The following is a 22946-nucleotide window of genomic DNA, read 5'->3' as shown; positions in this document are numbered from 1 at the left end:
GTATAAACACATAGGAGTTTTAATAACCTATATGACTCCTATAAGTAGTTGGACTTTAAGAAATGAATTTATTTCCTAACTTGGACATAAATTAATTTATACTTAGAATGTTCTTATGAATTGTACCACTTGCATTTCTTTAGTTTGAAACGGTCAATATATACAGCAAAGTTGAAAGAATTTTACAGTGAGTATTCATATACCGAGCACCTAGATTTTAACTTTAATATTTTGCTAATTTATTCTTGTCATATATATTCTTCCCCAGAAAGCCATGTATATTTGATACATTCAGAATGCCAATATATTTTGTATCAAAATAAACTTTGAAACATACATTTCAAAATATTACATATAAAATGATTAAGTACAATTTAGTGGCTGTTTTTGTGTATATTTATTTGGAGAGCGGATACTAGGAATTGAATCCAAAGAAGGCTTTACACTGAGCCACATCCCAGCTCTTTCATTTTTTATTTAGAGGCAGAGTTCATTAAGTTGCTTAGTGCTTAATGAACTAAGTGCTGGGGCTAGCCTCAGCCTCCCAACATGTTTGTACCACCGTGTCCAACTACCTGTTTATATTTTTATATACAACCTATAATTTGTGCATGTACCCTGATTTATTTTTTTTTTATAATGTATGTTAGTATTTGGCTTCATTTCTGATATGGTTAATCTGCTTTTTTTCTTGACGAGTCTAGAGCTTTTGAAGTTTTACTCTTTCATTTTTCTCATTGATTTCTGTTCTTCATTCTTTCTTTACACACATAGATTTCTGCCCTTTTTTGTGTGGGCATGTGTGGTACTGAGAGTTGAACCCAGGGGTGTTCTACCATTGAGCTACATCCCCAGACATTTTTTTATATTTTTATTTTGAGTTAAGATCTCACTAAGTTTCTGAGACTGGCCTTGAACTTTCTGTCCTCCTACTTTCAGCCTCCTTAGTGGCTAGGATGGTAAGTGTGCAGCACTGCAGCCTGCTCAGGGGATTGTTTTTTTATATATAAGGTCACAGTATAACTGAATAGTCCTACAGTTGTCATGGGAAGCCAAAGTTGTAAGCAATGGAGTTGGATATTTTCTTTAAAGTTGGACCCAGCACATGTATTCATTTATTTATTTATTATGTGTTGCTGAGGATCGAACTCAGTACCTCACACATGCTAGGCAAGCAATCTACCACTAAGCCAAAACCCCAGCCCCCTGGACTTGGATTTTTATTAGGTTGACAAGATTTCTGAGCAAAGTGTTGAAGGAACGTTTTGTGTATTTCTTCTTGCTTCTATTAAAGTACAACATGAAAGAAACAATTGTAAGGAGAAAGTGCTGAGTAATAAGGGTGCTGCACACTGGAAAATTCTCAACCTATCCAGATCTCAACAGATCCTAAAATTAGGAAGTTTATTGGCAAAAAAGCATGCTCTGAAGAAAACACCAAGGACATGGTTGTACGACCTTTTGCTTCTCCCAGAGGAGCAAAACGTGACAGTGTTCAGCCATACCAAGGGTTCTTCGAAGAGATGTGGCATATACCTTTTCAGTAGGCAGTTCCCTTTTAGGTTTAGTGTGTAGGTCCTGCTCTCCTCTCTTAAGTGTTTTTTTCCCTGCGATTTTGTGTGTTGTTTGCGTTGCCTTCATTCCTGTGGCTCCCCTGGGTGTCCTGTGCTGTTGGATGGACGTTCAGGAGATGTTGGCCCATGGACCCTGTCAGGCAGTGCCCTGGGCTTGCTGTTGCCTGGTCGGGGAGCAGGGGTGATGTGGATGTGTGAGTAGTGCAGGCCTATTACTGTCCCTCGTGTGGTGCGCTGACCATCCAGACACTGAAGTGGATTGGGCCACCTTTTCCTGATCTGCAATATTGTTTAAAACTACTTTTTATACAAAGTCTGTTCATTTAATACAATAATATTGCACAATTGTGCTTTTGTGTATCTGCATTTTTTGTGTGCATACTGTACCAGAGAATGGTTCCTGAGTTAGACAATCAGTTGATCCTTTCCTATTGGGTAATATGCAGACATATTATAAATGCTGCAAGTTCTCAAGTCAGGACGCAGACTACATGTTTCAACTCCAGGTTTAAAACAGATTCACTACTTGGAAAAGTGAGTTTGCAATCTAATTTATTTCTGGTCTTTATTAGAAATATGACAGTAGTAAAAAGTTGAAGTCTTATTTTTTTTAGTTTCTAAAACTTCAGCTGGTAGAAATAAAATGTTGTCTAAAGTATTTAATATCCCTTCTTGTCATCCAGCCTAGGAAGTTGAATGCTGTATGGTACCATTATCCTTATTTTCTTGAAGTTTTTTTTTTTTTCCTCAAAGGTTTTAAAAGTTTATTTTGGCAGAGAACTCACAATTGTGGTCATCAGTTGTTGAAATACAGATTATATAATATGTTTTGTCATGAGAGAATATTTTGAAAAATTTTTAAGTGAAATTTTGACTGACAAAAATTTTACCCACTCCTTAACTGTTTTTTCCTCACCCATTTAACAGATTACAAATTCAGAGACCATGAATTTTGGTAGGAATCAAGAATCAATTAATAATCCAAATGAAATAGTAACTTCAGTGAACTCTGAATCTTCTAACCCCTTCAAGAAAGCAAATGAAAACATTAATTTGTCACCAGATTGTGTTGAGTTTGTTTCTGAAAGGTAGGTGTTTCTACAAAAATGAGCAAACTTTCTTTTCTAAACAAATACTTTGTAAAAACATACCCTTTTCTCAATTAAGCATAAAATAACTTGTAACTTCATACATGAAGACTTTTGTCCATTATGAAAGAACAGAATTGGTTCTCTAAAGCTTGATTGTTGTTTAATAGTTCTAAATTTTTAAATGGAGAGGTGACCAAGTTTTTCCTTTGGGGCTGGGGATGTGGCTCAAGCGGTAGCGCGCTCGCCTGGCATGCGTGCGGCCCAAGTTCAATCCTCAGTACCACATACAAACAAAGATGTTGTATCCGCCGATAACTAAAAAATAAATATTAAAATTCTCTCTCTCACTCTCTCCTCTCTCTCTCTTTAAAGTTTTTCCTTTGATACTTCCCGACTCTGGTAGAATGATTGACTCTAACATAGTTTCCAGTTCTACGCATGAAAAAGTCAAGGCCCTAGGAAACAATGGTTGAAACAATTATGCCCAAGAGTTGTTAGGGTTAGGAAAGAAGTACATGAGGTTAGTTCCCTTCATATTGAAAGTAGTATCATGGTAACCTCAAATCAGAGTGAAAGGTTAACTTATTTGTCTAGTTGGGTCATAAACAACTGAGAAGTTTATATTCTAATCTAGTTTAAAAGATTTGGGGGAAATAGGGAATGGTTATAATTCAATAAAGAAATATGTCTGGTGGTCCTGGCCTAGGTGGATATTCAGGTGGAACAGTGGTGGCATATTAATAAATTCTTTTCTCATCACGGGTGATGAGAAAGTTTCTATTTCTAATCGAGATTTTTTTTTAACATTTCTCTTTACATGTCCTGTATTGTTAATTTTCATCCTTTTTTATTGGTACATAATTTGGCCCAAATCATTCACCAGTATTTCACCTTCCTCCCCAACCCTCCTTCCTGCTGGTCCTTTTCCTCCACTCTACACATTTCCCTTCAGTTTTCATGAGACTCCCACTGCCTTTCCCTTTGTTCTAACTTCTAACTTAGAGAAAACATACCACCCGTAACTTTCCGACTTTAGCCTGTTTCACTGAAGCTCATGTTCTCAAGTTTCATCTACTTTCCTGTAAATGACATGATTTCATTCTTCTTTATGACTGATAAAACTCCATTTGTTTATATACATACCATATTTTATTTTTATTCATTCATTGTCATGGAAAGCCTCTGCCGACTCCAGAGTTTTGCTGTTGTGAACTGTGCTGCATAAACTTGGGTATTCATATGTTGCTGTACTTTGCTGACTAATTCTTTAGGATAAATACAGAGGAATGACATTTACTTATCTAAACTGTTGTATATGACAAAAGTGTCTGACAGCATTTCAATTCATAGTACACATATAGAACACAATTTTTCATGTCTCTGGTTGTACACAAAGTAGAGTCACACCTTTCTTGTCTTCATTCATGTACTTGGGGTAATGATGCCCATCTCTTTTCACAGTCTTTCCTACCCCCATCCTCCCTCCCTTCCCCTTGGTCCCCTTTGTCCTATCTAAAGTTCCTCCATTCCTCCCGTGCTCCCACCCCGCCTCCCCATTATGGATCAGCATCCTCATTTCAAAGAAAACATTCAGCATTTGGTTTTTTGGGATTGGCATACTCAACTTAGCATAATATTCTCCAACTCCATCAATTTACCTGGAAATGCCATGATTTTATTCTCTTTAATGCTAGTAGTATTCCATTGTGTATACATATACCACATTTTCTTTATCTGTTCATCTACTGAAGGGTATCTAGGTGGTTCCACAATTTAGGTATTGTGAATTGTGCTGCTCTAAACATTGATGTGGCTGTATCATTGTAGTATGCTGTTTTTAAGTCCTTTGGGTATAAACTGAGGAATGGGATATAGCTGGGTCAAATGTGGTTCCATTCCCAGTTTTCCAAGGAATCTCCATACTGCTTTCCAGATTGGTTGCACCAATTTGCAGTCCCACCAGCAATGTATGAGTGTGTCTCTTTCCCTACATCCTCGCCAACGCATATTACTGTTTGTATTCTCAATAGCTGCTATTCTGAGTGGAGTGAGATGAAATCTTAGAGTAGATTTTGATTTGCATTTCTCTAATTGCTGGTGATGTTAGACATTTTTTCATATATTTGTTGATTGTATATCATCTTCTGAGAAGTGTCTATTCAGTTCCTTGACCCATTTATTGATTGAGTTATTTGGTTTTGGGGGCTGTTAAAGAAAATGAAATTAAACCCCTATCTCTCACCATGCACAAAACTCTAAGTGGATCAAGGACCTAGGAATTAAACCAGAGACCTGCGCCTAATAGACGAAAAAGTAGGCCCAAATCTTCTTCACATTGGATTAGGCCCCAACTTCCTTAATAAGACTCCTATAGTGCAAAGATAAAATCAAGAATCAATAAATGGGATGGATTCATACTAAAAAGCTTCTCAGGAAAAGAAACAATCAGAGATGTGAATAGAGAGCCTACAGAATGGGAGCAAATTTTTACCACAAGCACATTAGATAATCTCCAGAATATATAAAGAACTGTTTGTATTCTTGGTGTCTGCCATTCTAATAAGAGTGAAATATCAGTGTAGTTTTTGACTTGCAGTTTCTTAATTGCTAAAGATATTGAACATTTTTTTCATGTATTTTTTAGCCATTTGTATTTCTATATTTGAAAAGTATTTACTTCATTATTAATTGGGTTATTTGTTTCTTTGGTGTTAAGTTTTTGAGTTCTTTATATATTCTGGATGTTAACCCTCTGTCAGAGAGTAGTGAGCAAAGATCTCCTGTTCTGTATGTTCTTTCTTCACATTCTTAATTGTTTCCTTTGCTGTGCAGAAGCTTTTTAATTTGATGCCATTCCATTTATTCTTGGCATTATTTCATGAGGTTTAGGAGTTGGTTGAGGAATGTTGGAGTTGCAAAGTTTTCGATCTGATTCCTAGGACTTAGATCCATTTTGAGTTGGCTCTTCTGCAGACCGAGAGACAGGGACCTAGACTCATTCTTTTACATATGGATAACTAGTGTTTCCAGCAGCATTTGCTAAAAAGAAAAAAAAAAAATTGCTGCCTTTTCTTCAGTATGTTTCCAGGATCAGATGGCTGTGTCTGTGTGGGTTTGTCTCTGTGTCTTGTATTCTGTTCCATGGTCTATGTGGGATTTTCCTATGCCAGGACCAGAGCTTTCCCATGTACCAGTACTAAACTGTAAAGCTCTGTAGTGTAATTCAAGGTCAGATGCTGTGATGCCTCCAACATTGCTTTTTGACTTAGAATTGGTTTGGCTCTTCTACGTCTTTTATTCTTCCAAATGAATTCTAAGACTGTTTTAATTTTAAGACTGTTTTTTCTGGTTCCTTGAAGGATGCCATTGATATTTTGATAGGGATTACACTGAATCGGGGTATTGATTGTGTAACATGACCATTTTAACAATCCTGCCTATTCATGAACATGGGACGTCTTTTCATCTTTGGGTCTTCTTCAGTTCCTTTCTTCAGTGTAGTATAGTTTTCATTATAGAGATCTTTCACCTTCCTGGGTAGATTCATTCCCAGGTGTTTTTATTTTTTTGAGGCTATTGTAAATAGGATTTTCTTCTTGATTTCTTTCTCAGCAGTTTTATGTATGGAAAAGCTATTGATACTTATGTTGGTTTCGTAACCTGGTATTTTGCTGAATTTGTTTATTAGCTCTAGAAGTCTTGCTTTTTTGGATGTTCTCTGTAATTTTTATTTGAAATATTAAATTATGGCCATTCTTTGAAGAACACCACTTTTTCCAACTAATTGCTATTTATATTTAAGGTTGCTATAAAACAAAGGAGAAGGGCTGGGGTTGTGGCTCAGTGGTAGAGCGCTTGCCTAGTATGTGTGAGGCACTGGTGTTTGATTCTCAGCACCATGTGTAAATAAATAAAGTCCTTTGACAAGATAAAAAAAAATTAAACAAAAGGAGAAAAACAAATACCATACTGACAGCACTAATTCACTTCTAGGGCATCAGAAAACAACAATGATATAAACTCCTGGCTTGGGCTGGGGTCGTGGCTCAGTGGTAAAGCGCTTGCCTAGCAGGAGCGAGGCCCTGGGTTCAATCCTCAGCACCACGTAAAAATAAATGAATAGAATAAAGGTGCTGTGTCCAACTACAACTACAAAATGACTATATCCTGGCTTTCTCTAGCATCAGGGTAATAATATGAGGAACCATGCATTTCTTTTTTCGCTTTCTTTTTAAAGAATTCCTTTATTTCTTTAATCCTTTAAGAAATAAGTTATGTGTGTGCAAAGTATATAAACTGATATGTAGAAAAACTATGATGGAGGCTTCACACTCCAACTTTGAAAAGCTGAATTTAGAATCTTTTTTTTTTTTTTTTTTGCAGTAAGGAAAGAAAAAAAAATTTCAAACTCATCCTGGTTTCTGAAAGCCAGGAGGTTTTATAATTGTTGATTTCTGATGCCCTAGAATTGAATTAGTGGTGTTAGTAATGATATTTGCTTTTATGGTATCTTTTAGATTTAGAAGTTTGAGCACTTTTCATTTTATAATGTGAAGAAAATTGAAAAGACAGTAACAACTTATCTGTAGAAGCTTGTAGAACAGAAGGGTTATGACTGTAATATTTGTTTGATAAAGAAGAATCTTGCTTAAAAATAGGACGAGAAGGGCTTTATGTACAGTCCTTTCCAAAAATGAAGATAAAACATAAAGGTCTACGGTACCCAAGAACAGACCACTTAACAAATGCTAATTAAACAAAATGTCAATACTGCCCAAAATGTCTTAGATCGAATTTGATATGAATAAGTGTCTACAAAGGGGGAAAACAAGTTACTGGCTAATAGTAGTCTAGAGAAATAGGCATGTGTTTCTTCCTACTTATTCTTTGTTGAAATTCATCTCATCTTAATAATAAATTTATATGTCTTTCCTAGTCAAAGCCAAACCAGAGTTTTTGCTCCAAAATACTCAGCTAGTAAATGGCATAATCAGAATTTAGATCCAGCCATTGTCTCCAGAACTCAGCATTCTTTTTTTTTTTTTTTAAGAGAGAGAGAATTTTTAATATTTATTTTTTAGTTTTCATTGGTCACAACATCTTTGTGTGTGGTGCTGAGGATCAAACCCGGGCCGCATGCATGCCAGGCGAGTGCGCTACCGCTTGAGCCACATCCCCAGCCCCAGGAACTCAACATTCTTAACTACTTTATCATTACCTGAATTATTAATTTCATATGCAAAAATTTTCTCCAGATAAAATCTAAGCAGACTTCACTTTTCAGAAGGCTGAGGAGATCATAGGTTTGAGTCCAGCCTGACAACTTAGTGAGACCCTGTCTCCAAATAAAATCAAAAGGGCCAGGGATGTACCTAGGGTAGAGAACTTGCCTAGTCTGTATGAGGTCCTGGGTTGATCCTGAGTATTGGGGAAAAAACATTACACACATTTGCACTACCATGACAATCATCAGTGTATCCAATTTCCTTCTGATATGGTCTATGAAAAAAGAGATGTTGTTAGTAGCAGTGAGTAGAACAGTTTCATAAAAGCTGCATATCATTAAGTGAATAAAAGTGAGATGCCAATAGTCCTTTCATTTTCAGATTTTCGGATGGTTTCTTAGGATAAGCATTAATAGCTTCATATATTCACGTGTCATAACTATGTAGGTAAGACCTGTATAAGTAAGATCAAGAACTACAATGACATGTCATCTTCCTCAGTCCTCTGTGCCCTCAGGGGCTCTCCACTCCCACGTGGACTTTAAGCAGCCACCTCCTCTGTCTCATTGTTTCTGCCTGCTTTTCACAGTTACATATGTGGAATCAGACTGGGCGGCTTTTGTGTGTTGCTGCTTTTGCCTACATTGTTTTGTGAGACCCAGCCGCTGTTGCCTGGCAGCAGTAGTTTTCTCGTTCTCGTGGCTGTTTTCTGTACATTATATCGTATGCCACAGTCAACCCATTCTGTCCATGGCCACTGGAATTGCTTTCAGGTGGGGGAATTATAAGTAGTGGTGCTACAAACATTATTTTGCATGTCTTTTCATGAATACACATATATATACACACATCGGACATATTCATGGAGGCTAGAGGATATATGTATTTCTAGATTAAATAGATATTACAACCAAAGCAGTTGCATCAAGTTGTACTCCCATAGCAGGTGTGTGCGACTTTTGTTACCACCTGTCCTTGCCAACACTTAGTATTATCTGTCTCTGATTTTAGATATACTACTGAATGGTATCACAATATGGTTTTAGTTTGTTTTTCCTTCTAAGAATGAAACTAAGTACACAGTCTCATATTTGTTAGCCACTTGTATGTCCCTCATGAAGTGTAAGACCTGCTTCATTCCATCTTGAATTGCCTTTTCTCAAGTTCATTATCTGATGTATTTAGTGTGAATATCTTTATAATCCCCAAGTCTCTTTCCTTCCTTAATGGTGTGTGTATATACTGTACTTAATTTCAGTGTAGCCCTCTTTTCATGTATTCTACTTTTTTGATAAATGCTCTGTCTCATTTTAAGTATCTTCACCATCTTTTCCTTCTTTTTTTTTTTTTTTGTGTGTGTGTGTGTGTGTGTGTGTGTGTGTGTTAGTTACTAGGGATTGAACCTAGGGCTTTTTGCATGCTAGGCAAGCTCTCTACCACTGAGCTACATCCCCACCCCTTTTTATTTTATTTTGAGTTCGGGCTGGCCTTGAACTTCTGATCTTCCTGCCTTAGCCTCAGTAGTTAGGATTATAAGTATGTACCACCATACCTGGCTTCCCTCCATTTTCTTAATACTATTAATCATATAACTCCTGTATTTGGATCACCTGTGTATCTGTTTCTATTCTTTTTCTGTCAATTTCCAGTCATTTAGTCTGTCTGTTGGCATATTTGATAATCCCTGAAAAATTGTTAAGGTCTAAATAATATTTTGGTGTAGACACATTCGTCCTTTCTTCTGCTTGTCAGATAAACTGGTCTAACCCCTCGCCTGTTGAGTGTGGCTTGAGGCTTGTTGTGATCTAAGTCTCTTCCTCTTTCTCATTCTGGAGGGTTCCTGAGACTTGGACTTTTTTTTTTTTTTAAGAGAGAAGCTTTTAATATCTATTTTTCAGTATTCGGTCGACACAACATCTTTATTTTCATGTGGTGCTGAGGATCAAACCCAGCGCCCCGCGCATGCCAGGCGAGCGTGCTACTGCTTGAGCCACATCCCCAGCCCGAGACTTGGTCTTTCACCGAATCCACCTGAGAGCTTGGCAGTTCACCGGGACTTCCTGACGTTCATGGGTGTCAGTGTTGATACTTAGCTCCCACATACGGGTCTTAGACTTTCTGCCTTTAGTTTCTTATACACCTAAATAGCATTATAGTTGAAGTACTATATTACCAGGTAAAGAAAACTTTACTGAAGAATTTTGAGATGGATAAGGGATTTTGACTATAGTCTAATGAACCTCTGAGAAGATGTACTTGAAATTTAGATAAGAATGTTAATTTTCTTTCTTACAAATAATAGTAAACCCTACAATCCCTCATTGATAAATTTGACATAAAATTGTTAAATCCACATTTTAAAATGTGCATAAAAACAGTTCATTTCACAGAATGAAAATAAATATGTAGAAAGTTCTGCTTCTGCCCAGGAAACATTATGGTAAAAGCTCAGCTCCTGTAGCTGTTAAATACCTTGAAAGCAGTCTAAAAACGGGGAGTCTGTGGGAACACACTGTCCAGTAGGGACCTCAGGGCCACAGTGAGGAACCCTGACACATGCCTGCTGCCTGGAGGCGCTTTCCAGGGGCAGAGCAGAGAGGGGAGTCACGCAGAGCTGGGTGGTCCTGCTTAGGTCCACCAGAGACCAGAGTTGGTAGAATTTGTGCCTCAGAACAGCCAAGAGAAGAAAGTGCGAAGAAAGAGCTCTGAAGGTCCATGAAGGACGTTTCTTGAATCATTGCCTAAAAATGGACCCATGCCCACAAGACGGAAGCACCCTGAGGCGGAAGAGAGAACTACTGGAAAGAAGACCAAACACGTGTGTGATGGACCTGAGCCACTGCACATGGTGGGTTGAGCAGACAGACAGCGCCACAGCAGAGCCCTCAGTTTGCTCTCCACACTTGACGGTATAGAGGGGAATGTGAAGATGTGAGAAATGGACGGAAGACACAGAATGCCGCAGCCCGGCTGGCTGGGCAAAATAACCGGGGTGACGAACAACTTGTGTACGTTGATACAGCAGAAGTGAGAGCCGTTTATTGTAGGATCTGAGCGATATTTATACATTCCACACAGCTTATCTAAATAGCATAAAATAGATACAGCAGTCAACCAATAAGGAATCTCCACACTTAATGGCTCGCTTTTGTTACTTCACAAACCACTCCCTCTGGCATTTTGCCAGGCTCCATCCAGACTTCTTTATAGACTCTAACATTTCTCTGGCAAAATAACAGGTGCCATCCTGACTTGTTTACAGACCTTAACAACAGAACCCAGCAGAACTCTCAGAAATGAAAAAGACAGTGATTCAAAAAGTTGACTGAATAGAATTAACATCAGAGTAGTTAATTATTGTTTCTAAAAATCAATGAAATAGGAAAGGTGCAGAAGGAATGAAGCAATGTCCCCATCCGAACAGCACAGTTAAAGTAAAAAAAATTGCCCGAAATGTAAAGCTGCAGAAATGAGACCCAGTCATGAGGAGGAACATGAGTGGTAGACCTAGAAGCAATGCATGTGACGGATTCAGCAGATGGTGCAGAGTCAGAGAAGAAAAAGACCGGAAAAGCCATGAACAGCGCTTCAGAGAGCTGTGGACAAGAGTCCGCCACTGCCCCTGTGTAGGTGTGTTTGGAGTATCACCAAGGAGGGGCAGAAAAGGCAGTGGAGCATACAGTGTCTGGTGGAAACTTTAGACAACAAAAAAGTTAACAGACCCCGTGGAAGAAATGTGAAACCACACAGTGACAACCTGTCGCATATTTCAGATGGCTGGAACTCTGTAAAGAGAAAACGTTAAAAAGCAACTAGGGATAAAAGGCATCACGTAGAAAGGAACAAAGATTCACAGTGGCAGCTGACTTCTAACTAGAAGACATCTATGAAATGTTGGAATGGAGAAGTATCTTAAAAATCTTGGCTGGGGTTGTAGCTCAGTGGTAGAGCACTCGTCTGGCACCTGTGAGGCCTTGGGTTGGATCCCCAGCACCACATGAGAATAAATGGAATAAAGGTATTTGTCCAACTACACCAAAAAGTAAATATTAAAAATAAAACGTTTATATCCAGCAAAAATAAAAGCATAGGGGAAAAACAGACATTTTTAACTAAAAAAGTTGGTAGAATAGATCATCAGCAGCCCTGGACTAATGGAAATTTTAAAGTAAGTTCTTCAGGCAGTAGGAAAATAGTACTGGAGAGAAATTTGGATCTATGTAAAGTAATGTGAACTTCCAGAAGTAGTGAATATGGTTAAGTAAAAGTATCTTTCTGTTTCTATATATGTATTTCTCTCAAGTATTTCTTTATACAGACAATTAACAATGGGAATTTAGAATACCATCAAAGAATGTGATATACTTGGTAAACCAAAATATGTATAAAACCTTACTTAAGATTACAATGTGGGCTGGGGATGTTGCCTACTGGTAGAGTGCTTACCTACCATGTGCCAGGGAGGCCCTGGGCGGGCTGGTTCCTAAGGAGAGAGAGAGACTATAAAATATTGCTGAAATTTTTTTTAAATGTTTATTTATTTTTTAGTTTTTGGCGGACACAACATCTTTGTATGTGGTGCTGAGGATAGAACCCTGGCACGCTACCACTTGAGCCACATCCCTAGCCCCATTGCTGAAAATTTTTAAGGAGATGTAAATAAATGGTGGGATATACTACATTTTTTGAATCATTATTAAGAGAACCCATTATAAAGATGATACTCCCACCCACCACAAGTTGAATTACATTGAATGCAATCCAAAACTCCCAGGAACCTTTATTCTATAAAGTAACAAACTGGTTAAAAACATACATGAAAATGCAAAAACCCAGATGAGTAACAGTATTAACTGCCTGAGTTCCTGACCTGCTGTAAAGCTGCAGTATTTAGACAGCAGTATTGGTCTACAGCTAAGTATGTAAATCAACAGACTGAAGAACACATACAGATGTCATGCGTTGGTTTAGTAGAAAGGTGTCAAGAGAATAGGGAAAAGATTTCCTTTTCCACAGATATGTCTGGATAACGAGGGGGGACAGAATAAACCTCAACTCTTCACACCATATATAAAAATTAACTTAAAATGAATTCTAGACCTAAATACAAATGCTAAAAATACAAGACATGTACAAGAGAATGGTATAATTCTGCTGGAAAATTCCTTTAGCATTTAATTAACTTAATGCAATTTGCCTCAAGGTTTTCTTAAGAAAATTCTGATGTAAGATGTGGAACTCATAAAATTGGAGTGAAAATGGCAGAAAAAGATGTTCTGCCTCAGATATTTTCTAACCATAAACGTCAGTCACTATCCTTGCCTGAGTTTAGAACATTTTTTGGTAAATTATGGCTTAATATAGAGTTGTTGCTGTATAATATTATTTATTATAGTCCTGCATCTTCAAAAGTCAGAAGTGTCTTTATGAGTCTTAATGGGGTTTGGTTCGTTAAGTTATGTGTTTTCATTTTTAAGACGGTAACTACATGTCTAGAGTGATAATTACATATTCATGTAGAGAGTATCTTTATGTAGTCTACTTATATATATATTTGGAGTCATTTTGAAAAAATCTCAAAAGTTTGTTTGTTCAACCCAAGGGCACTTAACCACTGAGCCACATCCCCAAACCATTTTTATTTAGAGGCAGGGTCTCACTGAGCTGCTAGACCCATAAAACTTATTATGGGTTTATTGTATTGAAGTTCTATGTCCTTTTGTTTATATAAATGAATTGGAAATCTTGGGTTCCTTAAGTATTTCATTTTTATCTCCTCCATCCAATGGTTGTTCAGTTAAAACATGTTATGAAATAATAACTTAAAGGAATTCTAACCACTAATTGCATGCTTAAGCCTGATAATGCATGTTTAGTTTATTTTTAATTTTTTTATCATTTTAGTAACAATGATGATGTTATGTTGATTTCTGTGGAAAGTCCTAATTTGACAACTCCAGTTACATCAAATCCAACAGGTATCTTAACATGATTAGAATATGATCTATCAAATTAGAAAGCTTAAAATAGATCTTTGTTTAAAATAAAGAACTGAATAATACCTTTTTCTAAAATAAAAAATGTGTCTACTCTGGAAATGTTTTGATTTCTGTGATTAATAATACCTAAATAAATACATGATTCTTTAATGTAATTGATGTTTCTTTTTAATCTTGTATTTTATCAATTTCTATCCTTTTGTTTCTTTACTGTGTTTATCTAATGATTTTGAAGTTAAAAAATTACATATAATTTTTTAAATCGTTTGCCTTGACCTTCTGTTGGTGCTGGTTTTGTTTTATTTCTTGCCTTTTTACCTATTAAGTTGTCTTACACTTTATTTTACATTTAGTTTGTCAGCTTTGTTTTTTAACTTTTTTGTTTTTTAACACTTTTTTATTAGTTTAAATTTCTCTAAACATAGCCAAATTTTTCAGCCATAAGTTCTTATCCAAAATTCCTTTTTTTACTTTATTAGAGTAGTGAATCTTAATTTAAAAAAACTTTGCCTCCATTTATGAAGCTACTTAATTGTGTCCACAGTTTGTAAATCAAAGAGCTACAAAAGATGCTAAGTATTATAATTGAGTCTTCCAGCTGGTTCCAGGAAGAATGCCTTTCAGCCATCTGGGCAATCTATTTTAACAATATCATGAATTTGAAAACAGTTGCAGCTGAGTGTGGTGGCACACACCTGTAATCTCAGCTCCTTGGGAGGCTGAGACAGCAAGATGGCAAGTTCCAGGCCACCCTGGACAAAATTAAAAATCTGTAAAGAGGGTCTGGGGTGTAGCTCTGTGGTGGAGCGCTCTCATAACTTGTGTATAAGGCTCTGGGTTCGATCCCCAGTGTTAAACAATAAGTAGTTCCATAGTCAAGTATAGGGTTTCAAATGCTGAAATAATTTTCAGAGCTACTATTATGTTGTAGAGTTACAGAAAGAAAAGATTCTTTTAACACCCAATTAACTTTTTTAACTAGATTATCAGTTTTGGGAATAGGTAAAGTCAATAGTTACTTTTAATGATTACTTAATTAAAAGTCAATCAGTGTCCCCATTATCATTGTTTCATAATTCACATATTACAAAGATGAATGTGTAATAGTTTAAAATATATAATAATTTTCTTTCAGATATTAGAAAAACAGCATCAAGAAATTTCAACAATTCACCTAATGCTACACCAGAAGTCAGGGTAGGTAATAATCATTGTCTTAGATTGGTCACTTAAGTTATAATTTGTTGTAGGATCTTTAGTGTTGCTCTGTGTTGGATACCTTAGTGTTTGTCATTTACTCTTGTGCAGAGTTGATGGGAATGTGGTAGTATATCCCATGTACCCTCCCTACACCACCTCCACTTGTGTGTATGAGAGAGAGAGAGAGAGAGAGAGAGAGAGAACGACAGACACACAAATCAATATCCAACTAGTTCATACAGTCAGGTTCCAGGCCAGCTTGTACTTTGTATTAGTGTCTAACTAGCCTAACCAGGTTCCAGTGCAGCTCACACACTGAATAACAGACGGCTAGTGATGAACATATTTCCTGGCCATACCCATTTGCCATTTACCAGTACATGTGGATTCTTAATCATTCCATGCAGTATTTTATAAGGGCTTCTCTTTTATTGTGTAATTAAGTTGAACATAAGAAACTCAGAGAATGTTCAGTTTCTAGCTTCTAGATGATGATGTAGGCCTTTGGGTACGCCTCATCGTAGGGTACTTCCAACATGCACAGACCTTTCCGTCTCCTGCACTGCCAAAAGGTGGGGAAGCGTTAGTTTAAAATTTTATTTCATGTTTTAAAAATTATTCTCTGCTTTTAAAGCAAAACCTTACTTATTTTTTTTTTTAACAATGACTTTTCAGAGTGTAAAGAAGAACCTTGATTTTGTTATTGATTTGACCACAGAAGCCCTGTCCAACTTCAACACAGGTAAAGGTTTTTTGTTTTCTTAAGAAAGTGGGAAGCATAACTCAAAATGTCCTTTTGAAACTTATGAAGTTTGTTTTAGTGTGTTAATGTACATATATTTGTAGTTTTATGCAGTTTATCACATGTGTGGATTTGTATAATTGTCACCATCAGACTTCCTCATGGTCCTTTTTAGAGTCACACCTGCCTCTTGCCCATAGTCCCTAACCCTGGCAACCAGGTCATGACTCTGATTGTCTTTTCACAAATGTTATGAAAATGTGGTAGAATCTATGTCCTGAGACTGACTTCGACTTGGCACAGTTCTCTTGAGTGCTGCTCACGTTGTTGTGTATCGGTAGTGTGTTCCTTCTATGGCCAAGTCGTAGCCCATGACATGGGTGTATCACAGTTTGTTCATCCATCCACCCTTTGAAAGACATCTGCGTTGTTTGGGGCCATTATGGATCTCTTTTCCTCATGGCACATACCTTTTCCCTAACCCTGACAGCAGGGGTTGGAAAGACATAACACAACAGGAAATGAAGGTAGAAACTTAAGGAGAACGACAGCAGTGCCCTTTTTCTCCAGCTTAAGCAAAAAAACGTGAATCTGGGGCTGGGAATTAGTGTTATTTCAGTAAGCATGAGTCACAAGCCCAGGAAGTTCCAAAGAAAAACATCAAGAAAGCCAGACCACTGAGCCTGGGGACACAGGCCTGTAAAGCCAGCCTCAGCAAAATGAGGTGCCAAGCAACACAGTGAGACCCCGTCTCTAAGTAAAATCAAATGGCATCATTAGAAGACCAGGGAAAATCACTGTCCACTTGAAATTCTGTATCTAGCAGAAAATTAAGTTTGTGTGTGTGTGTTCATTTATAGATGGACACAGTCCATTATTTTATTTATTTATATGTGGTGCTGAGGATCGAACCCAGTGTCTCACACGTACCAGGCGAGCCCTCTACCACTGAGCCCCAGCCCCAGCCCAAGTTGCCTAAAATATCTGACCAACAGATTTTCACTATCAGAAATAAAATTCTCCAAGTAAAAAGAAAATGATATGCGATGGAAAGTGGGGCTATGCTAAGAAATGTAACACCATTTTGTGGGGTTCTATCATATATGCTGAGGTTAATGTACGATAACCACAGCGCAAAAGACTGCTAGAGGCATGCAGGGGTGCTGGGTGAAGGCCGAGCACTATGAGTGGAACCGAGTTACTTAAAGATGGATTATGATTTAACATACATACGGTAATGCCTAGAGTAGTAGAGCAAATAACCCAACAGTGGAGATCGAGTTCTAAAGTAAGACAAGCCACAAAAAAGCATACAAAGAATAAACAAGATTAAAAAAGAAGAGAAGGCAGAATGGTAGATTTAAAGCTCTGTTGATAATAAATGGTCTACACACACTATGAAAATGCTGTCAGACTAAATAACAAACAACTCATCTATTGTAGTCATGAGAGATGCAGTTTGTATATAAACACAGATATGTTAGAGGTCAGAGGGTAGAGGGTGAGCTGCGGGAGAGCATGGAAGGGCTAGTCCTGAGAAAGCTGGGGGGTGGTGCTGTTACAGGCAAGTAGGTAGGGGCTGTTACCAGTGAGGAACACGGCTGCTGATCATCGTGAGTGCTGCACACCCCGTGCCTGAGGAACAAAAGCATAAATAGAAAATGAACAATAATAATTAGAGATTTCAACAGTCCTCAGTAATCAATATGTAGAAAGAAAGTAAGGCTTTAGAGAAACCTAAACTGTCAACATTTCTAGAATATTTAACCCAATCCAGAAATACACATTCTCTGTGTGTGCAGGGGTCCGGGGTAGCCGAAACCCAGGGCCTCACGCATGCTAGGTAAGTACTCCTCAATCACAGAGCTACTTTCCTGGCCTTTTACAAATTTGTTACTTGATCTTGCTGTGTTTCCCAGGTTGGTCTAGAATATATGATAAAACACTCATTCTTTTAAGTGTATCAGATTCTGGATCATAAATGAGAAGTAAATGAGTAATCTATAATGGAAATGTAGCTGGAAAATCCCTGAATATTTGGAAACTAAACAGACTTCTCCTCAAACCTATGAGTAAAAGAAGAAACCTTAAGGGAATATTATAAAATATTCTGAACTGGATGAAAATTAAAAGATAGCATATTGGAATGTACGCAATACAGGTAAACAGTGCTGACAGGGGAAATTATTTGGATTAAATGTTCATATTAGAAAACATAAAAGGTCTAAAATGATGAACAATCTAAATACTTTTACCATAGATGCTGTGGGTAAGCAAGTATACTAAGAAGTAGTCAGGCAGTTTCTTGACCAACTATACTCTTATCATGACTCTGTTAATCCATTCTTTCACATATTTGCCAAGAGAAACAAAAACCTACATCCACACAAGTTATCACAGGAGCTTTATTCATATAGCCCAGAGCTAGAATCAGCCCAAATCCATCGACAGATGAATGCACAAATAAGAGTTCATCCATACAACTGAACACTCAACCAAAAACAAACAAAATATTGATATGTCATTAGTGTATAAGTTTCAGAAAAACCAGGCTGGGTTAAAAGAATCCTATGTGCTGTGGTAATTCAATTTATGTGAAATGCTAGAAAAGGCAACCTTAGTTTTTTTCTTGTTTAGTTGTTGGTGGAGATTGAACCCAGAGCCTCACAGATGCTAGGCAAGTGCTCTATCGCTGAGCTTCATCCCTAGCCCAAGCCCTTTTTATTTTATTTAGAGACATGATCTCAGTTAGTCTGGCCTTGAACTTGCTTGTGATCTTCGTGCCTCAGCCTCATGAATAGCTGGTGTTACAGCTGTACACCCCCATGGCTGGCCCTGAACCTGGTGTTCAGTGACACCAACCAGTGGTTTCATGGGAACAGGTGTGGGAGGAGGATTGAGAAGGGATGCTAGGGGCTGGGCTATAGCTCTGTTGGTAGAGTGCTTGCCTGGCATGCACAAGGCCCTGGGTTCCGTCCCTAAAACCACAACAAAAAGGCAGGCAGAGGGTTACTGAGGAACCTTTGGGTGTTTGAGTGATACAGTGTTGTGTCTTGGTTTTGGTGATGGTTATTAAGTGCATACATTTGTCAAAACTTGAGAATTATTCTTAAAAAGGATAGATTTTACTGTTTGTAAAACTATATTTCTCAATTGGTCATTTAAATATAAAGTAGAAACTTTAAAAATAATTCTTTTTTTTTTTTTTTTTTAAGGAGAGAATTTTTTGATTTTTTTTTTTTTGTTTGTTTTGTTTTGTTTTGTTTTTGTTTTATGGCCGACACAACATCTTTGTTTGTATGTGGTGCTGAGGATCGAACCTGGGCCTCACGTATGCCAGGCGAGAACGCTTGAGCCACAACCTCAGCCCTAAAAATAATTCTTATAGTGTAAGTAATAATGTGGCTGGGGATGTGGCTCAAGTGGTAGCGCGCTCGCCTGGCAAACGTGTGGCCCGGGTTGGATCCTCAGCACCATATACAAAGATGTTGTGTCCACCGAAAACTAAAAAATAAATATTAAAAAAAAAATGTGGGTGGATGTGCGTATCCACACAGGTACCTAATGCAGTAGAGGATCAGGCAGTCTAACAGTTGAAAGCAGAGGCCAGTTTTCCCCTGGCACTTTAATGGGTTTCTAGCTACTGTGGCTTTGAGACTACAAAGTCCTGAAGATCCCATTATAGTTTTTCATGATAAGAATGAAAGCTGGAGAGTATAAGACATCAATACTGGTATCCCTTAGGATATCAGCGGGATGGGGATAACAGTCCTTTTTGTTTTTTCAAAGGTGAGTGTCTATTTTTATTTGCTAAGGACTTCTTGACTTATTTTCCTGAAGGAAGTGGTATCATGCATGGTAAAATATGTCTCTTAGAATCTTGTTAAGTTGTTTCCTTGGAAATTTAAAGGCGGTTGTTTCACCTCTTACCTGTTGACTGATCTGCAGATTATGTTCTCACAAACCCAGTTCTGTTTGATCAAGTCAGTGTAAAGTCTGCACAGACTCACTTAGCATTCAGAACGTAAAGCCATTACCTATTCCTAAAAGGCTTTTAACACCAGTAAAAAGAAGGGACTAATAAATGAACTTTGAAATGTAGTGCAGAATCTTATTCTTTTTTTTTTTTTTTTTTTTTTTTTTGATTTTTAATATTTATTTTTTAGTTTTCGACGGACACAACATCTTTGTATGTGGTGCTGAGGTTCGAACCCGGGCCGCACACATGACAGGCAAGCGTGCTACCGCTTGAGCCACATCCCCAGCCCCAGAATTTTATTCTTTAAATTAAAAGAAAATACTGATTTCATTTGGAGGATTCATTAAGTATATTACACAATCATACCACTGGACACGACAGACCTCAGTGGTCAGAACTCTTGGGACTTTGAGTCTTGGGGCCCTAATGCTCCAGCATGGGCCCTTTTCTTCCACTCCCCTGGGTGTTCTCATCCACTCTCACACCAGCCACAGCCTGCTCCACCCCATCTCCCCAGTCCCCTCCCGCCCTGTTCTTCCTCTCCTCCCCCTTCTCCATTCCACAGTTCATATCTGATTTCTTTCAGTTCGACACAGTCCCCCATTGGTAGAGATTCCTCTAATCCCAGCTCTGAGATCTTTTAATGTGGATCCCCAGGCCTGGTGGGTCTTACATACTCAGTGTTCACAAAGAGCTCTAGGTTTGCCGACATCCTTGTCCAACATCACCTAACAGCCATCCCTCTCCCCTGTGGAAGTGTACCCGCCTCCAGGGCGCCCTTGGGAGGGACCCCGCCCTCGGGAGGGACGTTCTGAAGCTGGGTGTGATGGTGAGCTCCCTTTTGCTGGAGGCGGTTGCTGATGGTGGGAGGAGCATTTGAGCCCCCAAGTCCAGATTTGGCCTGAGCTTCATACATAGCAAGACTCTGTGTCAAAAAAATTATATTTGTCAACGGAAAATTATATTGGTACTTATGAATCCTGAACTTATATCAGAAGTCTCTTCATATTTCACAGTTTTATAATTTTAATTCATATTTACCACCTAAAATGTAAACTGCTTAAAAGCCACGAATTGATTATTGCAGGTAGATTTTTTCTTGTGATTCTGGGGATCAAACCCGGGTCCTCACACATGTGAGGAAGCTCTCTCCTTCTGATCTATTCCCCAGTTATAAACTTCACTTGGTGTCGGGGGGGGGGGCAGTATTGCTGGGGCTTGAACCCAGGGCCTCATATATCAGGCAGATTTTCTACCAACCAACCTAAAATATTTCTTCTTTTAAACCTTGTGTTGTTCACAGAAATTCCAGCACCTCCCTGGAAGTCACCTTCGAAAGCTGCTTTAAATTCAAAGGAAATAATCCCAGTGGCAGATATTACAGCTGAGGTACTAATATAAAATGCTCTGTCAGGGACTTTCCTTCCAAATTGAGTGGGAAGTATCTGTTTTACTCTTGAAGAAACTTGTGGCTCACGTTTCAATAACACTTTAGTGGGCTTTTAAAATGTGCTATTATGAGTCTACTTATTTACTTAATTAAAATAATTCAGTTAAATTTTACAGAAACTATAGATATTAAAATCCTTTTTTCATCTAACAAATTAAGAAAGAATTGTTTTGTCATATCCATTGTTGAAAAGGGTTGAGGCTAATTGGTTTTCTCATACTAATACTTTCATGTAAATCAGTTCAGTGTTTGGAAACAATTTGAAAATAAGATGTGATATTTATCCAGAATGTTTGAGACCCATCCCATTCTGGATCAGTGATATTCCAGAATGTAGACATCTTAACTGCAAAAGAGCCTCATGCTTAAAAAGACTGGATTCAGCCTCACATATTCTTGAAATATCCTGTTTGTTATTTCGATAAATGGATTGAAGAATGGGAAATATATTTGAATAGCTGCAGTAGACCACTTTAAAATAGTCAGTTCCCAGCCAACTGGCTTGCTAAACTTTTTTACAAATATGCTTTTAGGATTTTGATTCCTTTGAGCACCTGCCACCTCTCCCAGCACCACCACCACTACTCTCTGAACTGGTGGACAAAATCCAGGACACACTCCCTCCCCAGAAGCCAGAGCTCAAGGTGAAGCGTGTGCTGAGACCCATGGGCATCGCCCTGACTTGGAACATCAGCGAGGTCGACCCTAGGTGTGCTCCTGTGGAGAGCTACCACCTCTTCCTGTGCCACGGGAACTCAGCTAACAAGTTGATTTGGAAGAAAGTTGGAGGGATCAGAGCTTTTCCACTCCCAATGGCCTGTACTCTATCTCAGTTATCGACTTCCGACAAGTATTACTTCACTATCCAGTCGAAAGACATTTTTGGGCGATATGGACCATTTTCTGACATAAAATCTGTCCCTGGGTTTTCTACAAATCTTAGCTAAAAAAAAGTCTTCAAAAACTTTGCGTTGTATAGTACATATTTTTCCCCCATATTTGAGTTAGTTTACAATGTTACCCTTAACACTATTTGCCATTTTACATGGCCATTTCAGATTGTGAACCCTTTTGTATGGGGACAGTTCTCTTATGATTTTGTAAGTGTCTTATAGCTTCACTAATTTTTTATTTGCATTCAGTGTGTTCTTTGTACGTGTTCTCAAACATACACTATGGTGGACCCATTATGCTCAGGTGTGTTATGAACAATTCCTTTGGAGACTGGAGCTGCTGCTTTTATCAGAAGCTCTATAGCACAAGTGACCACCATTTCCTCTATTGACAATCAAGTCTGATGACTTGCTCGGGTCATTTTAGGTACAGAAAAAATTGGCCCTTTATTGAGGCCAGATCATCTTTGGGGCATATCCCCGCTAAGGTTTCATAAAAAATAAATGTCTTTCCATTCTGTTTAAATTCTAAGGGCTATGAATTTGTGTCCCTTCTACTTTATTTTATTTTATTGACTATGTTAGTCATTTGGAGAAATAGTCTGGAGGTTTTCCCTAAGTGTAATACATAAAATGTGTTAAACATTGTGTGCTGTGTACACAAAATCATACAACATCTCTATAAAAAAATATTGTCTATCCACATTGGTTCAGTTGTGGAGTTGTCCACTGCAGACTAAGGCTTTAATTTGCTGGTTCCCAAAATGCTGCCCTTCCTACTCAGAGGACATAA

General features: G+C 38.0%; 2 protein-coding genes across 8 annotated transcripts in view; one reads left to right on the top strand and one right to left on the bottom strand.

Annotated features, from left to right (window-relative positions):
* Atf7ip2 (activating transcription factor 7 interacting protein 2) overlaps positions 1-22946 on the top strand; it is a 51001-nt gene that overhangs the window by 27000 nt on the left and 1055 nt on the right. For 5 of the 7 annotated variants that reach the window (XM_077106141.1, XM_077106142.1, XM_077106138.1 and 2 more), the window contains 6 exons: positions 2502-2662; positions 13795-13868; positions 15025-15086; positions 15765-15831; positions 21114-21199; positions 21794-22679. In XM_077106141.1, the coding sequence (XP_076962256.1) occupies positions 2502-2662; positions 13795-13868; positions 15025-15086; positions 15765-15831; positions 21114-21199; positions 21794-22207 (864 nt within the window). In that variant the 3' untranslated portion in view covers positions 22208-22679. Of the gene's footprint in view, positions 1-296; positions 2663-13794; positions 13869-15024; positions 15087-15764; positions 15832-21113; positions 21200-21793; positions 22680-22946 lie in introns of those variants that run through there. The other 2 variants (XM_077106143.1, XM_077106144.1) reach the window with 2 other exon arrangements.
* Emp2 (epithelial membrane protein 2) overlaps positions 17187-22946 on the bottom strand; it is a 61352-nt gene continuing 55592 nt past the window's right edge. Inside the window, exon 6 of the mRNA XM_077106145.1 lies at positions 17187-17466. Within this exon, the coding sequence (XP_076962260.1) occupies positions 17319-17466 (148 nt within the window). The 3' untranslated portion in view covers positions 17187-17318. The remainder of the gene's footprint in view (positions 17467-22946) is intronic.

This window comes from Callospermophilus lateralis, chromosome 19 (assembly GCF_048772815.1).
Source record: "Callospermophilus lateralis isolate mCalLat2 chromosome 19, mCalLat2.hap1, whole genome shotgun sequence".
Lineage (NCBI taxonomy): Eukaryota > Metazoa > Chordata > Mammalia > Rodentia > Sciuridae > Callospermophilus > Callospermophilus lateralis.
Note: the sequence above shows the minus strand (reverse complement) of the source record. Positions and strands in the feature narration are given on the sequence as shown.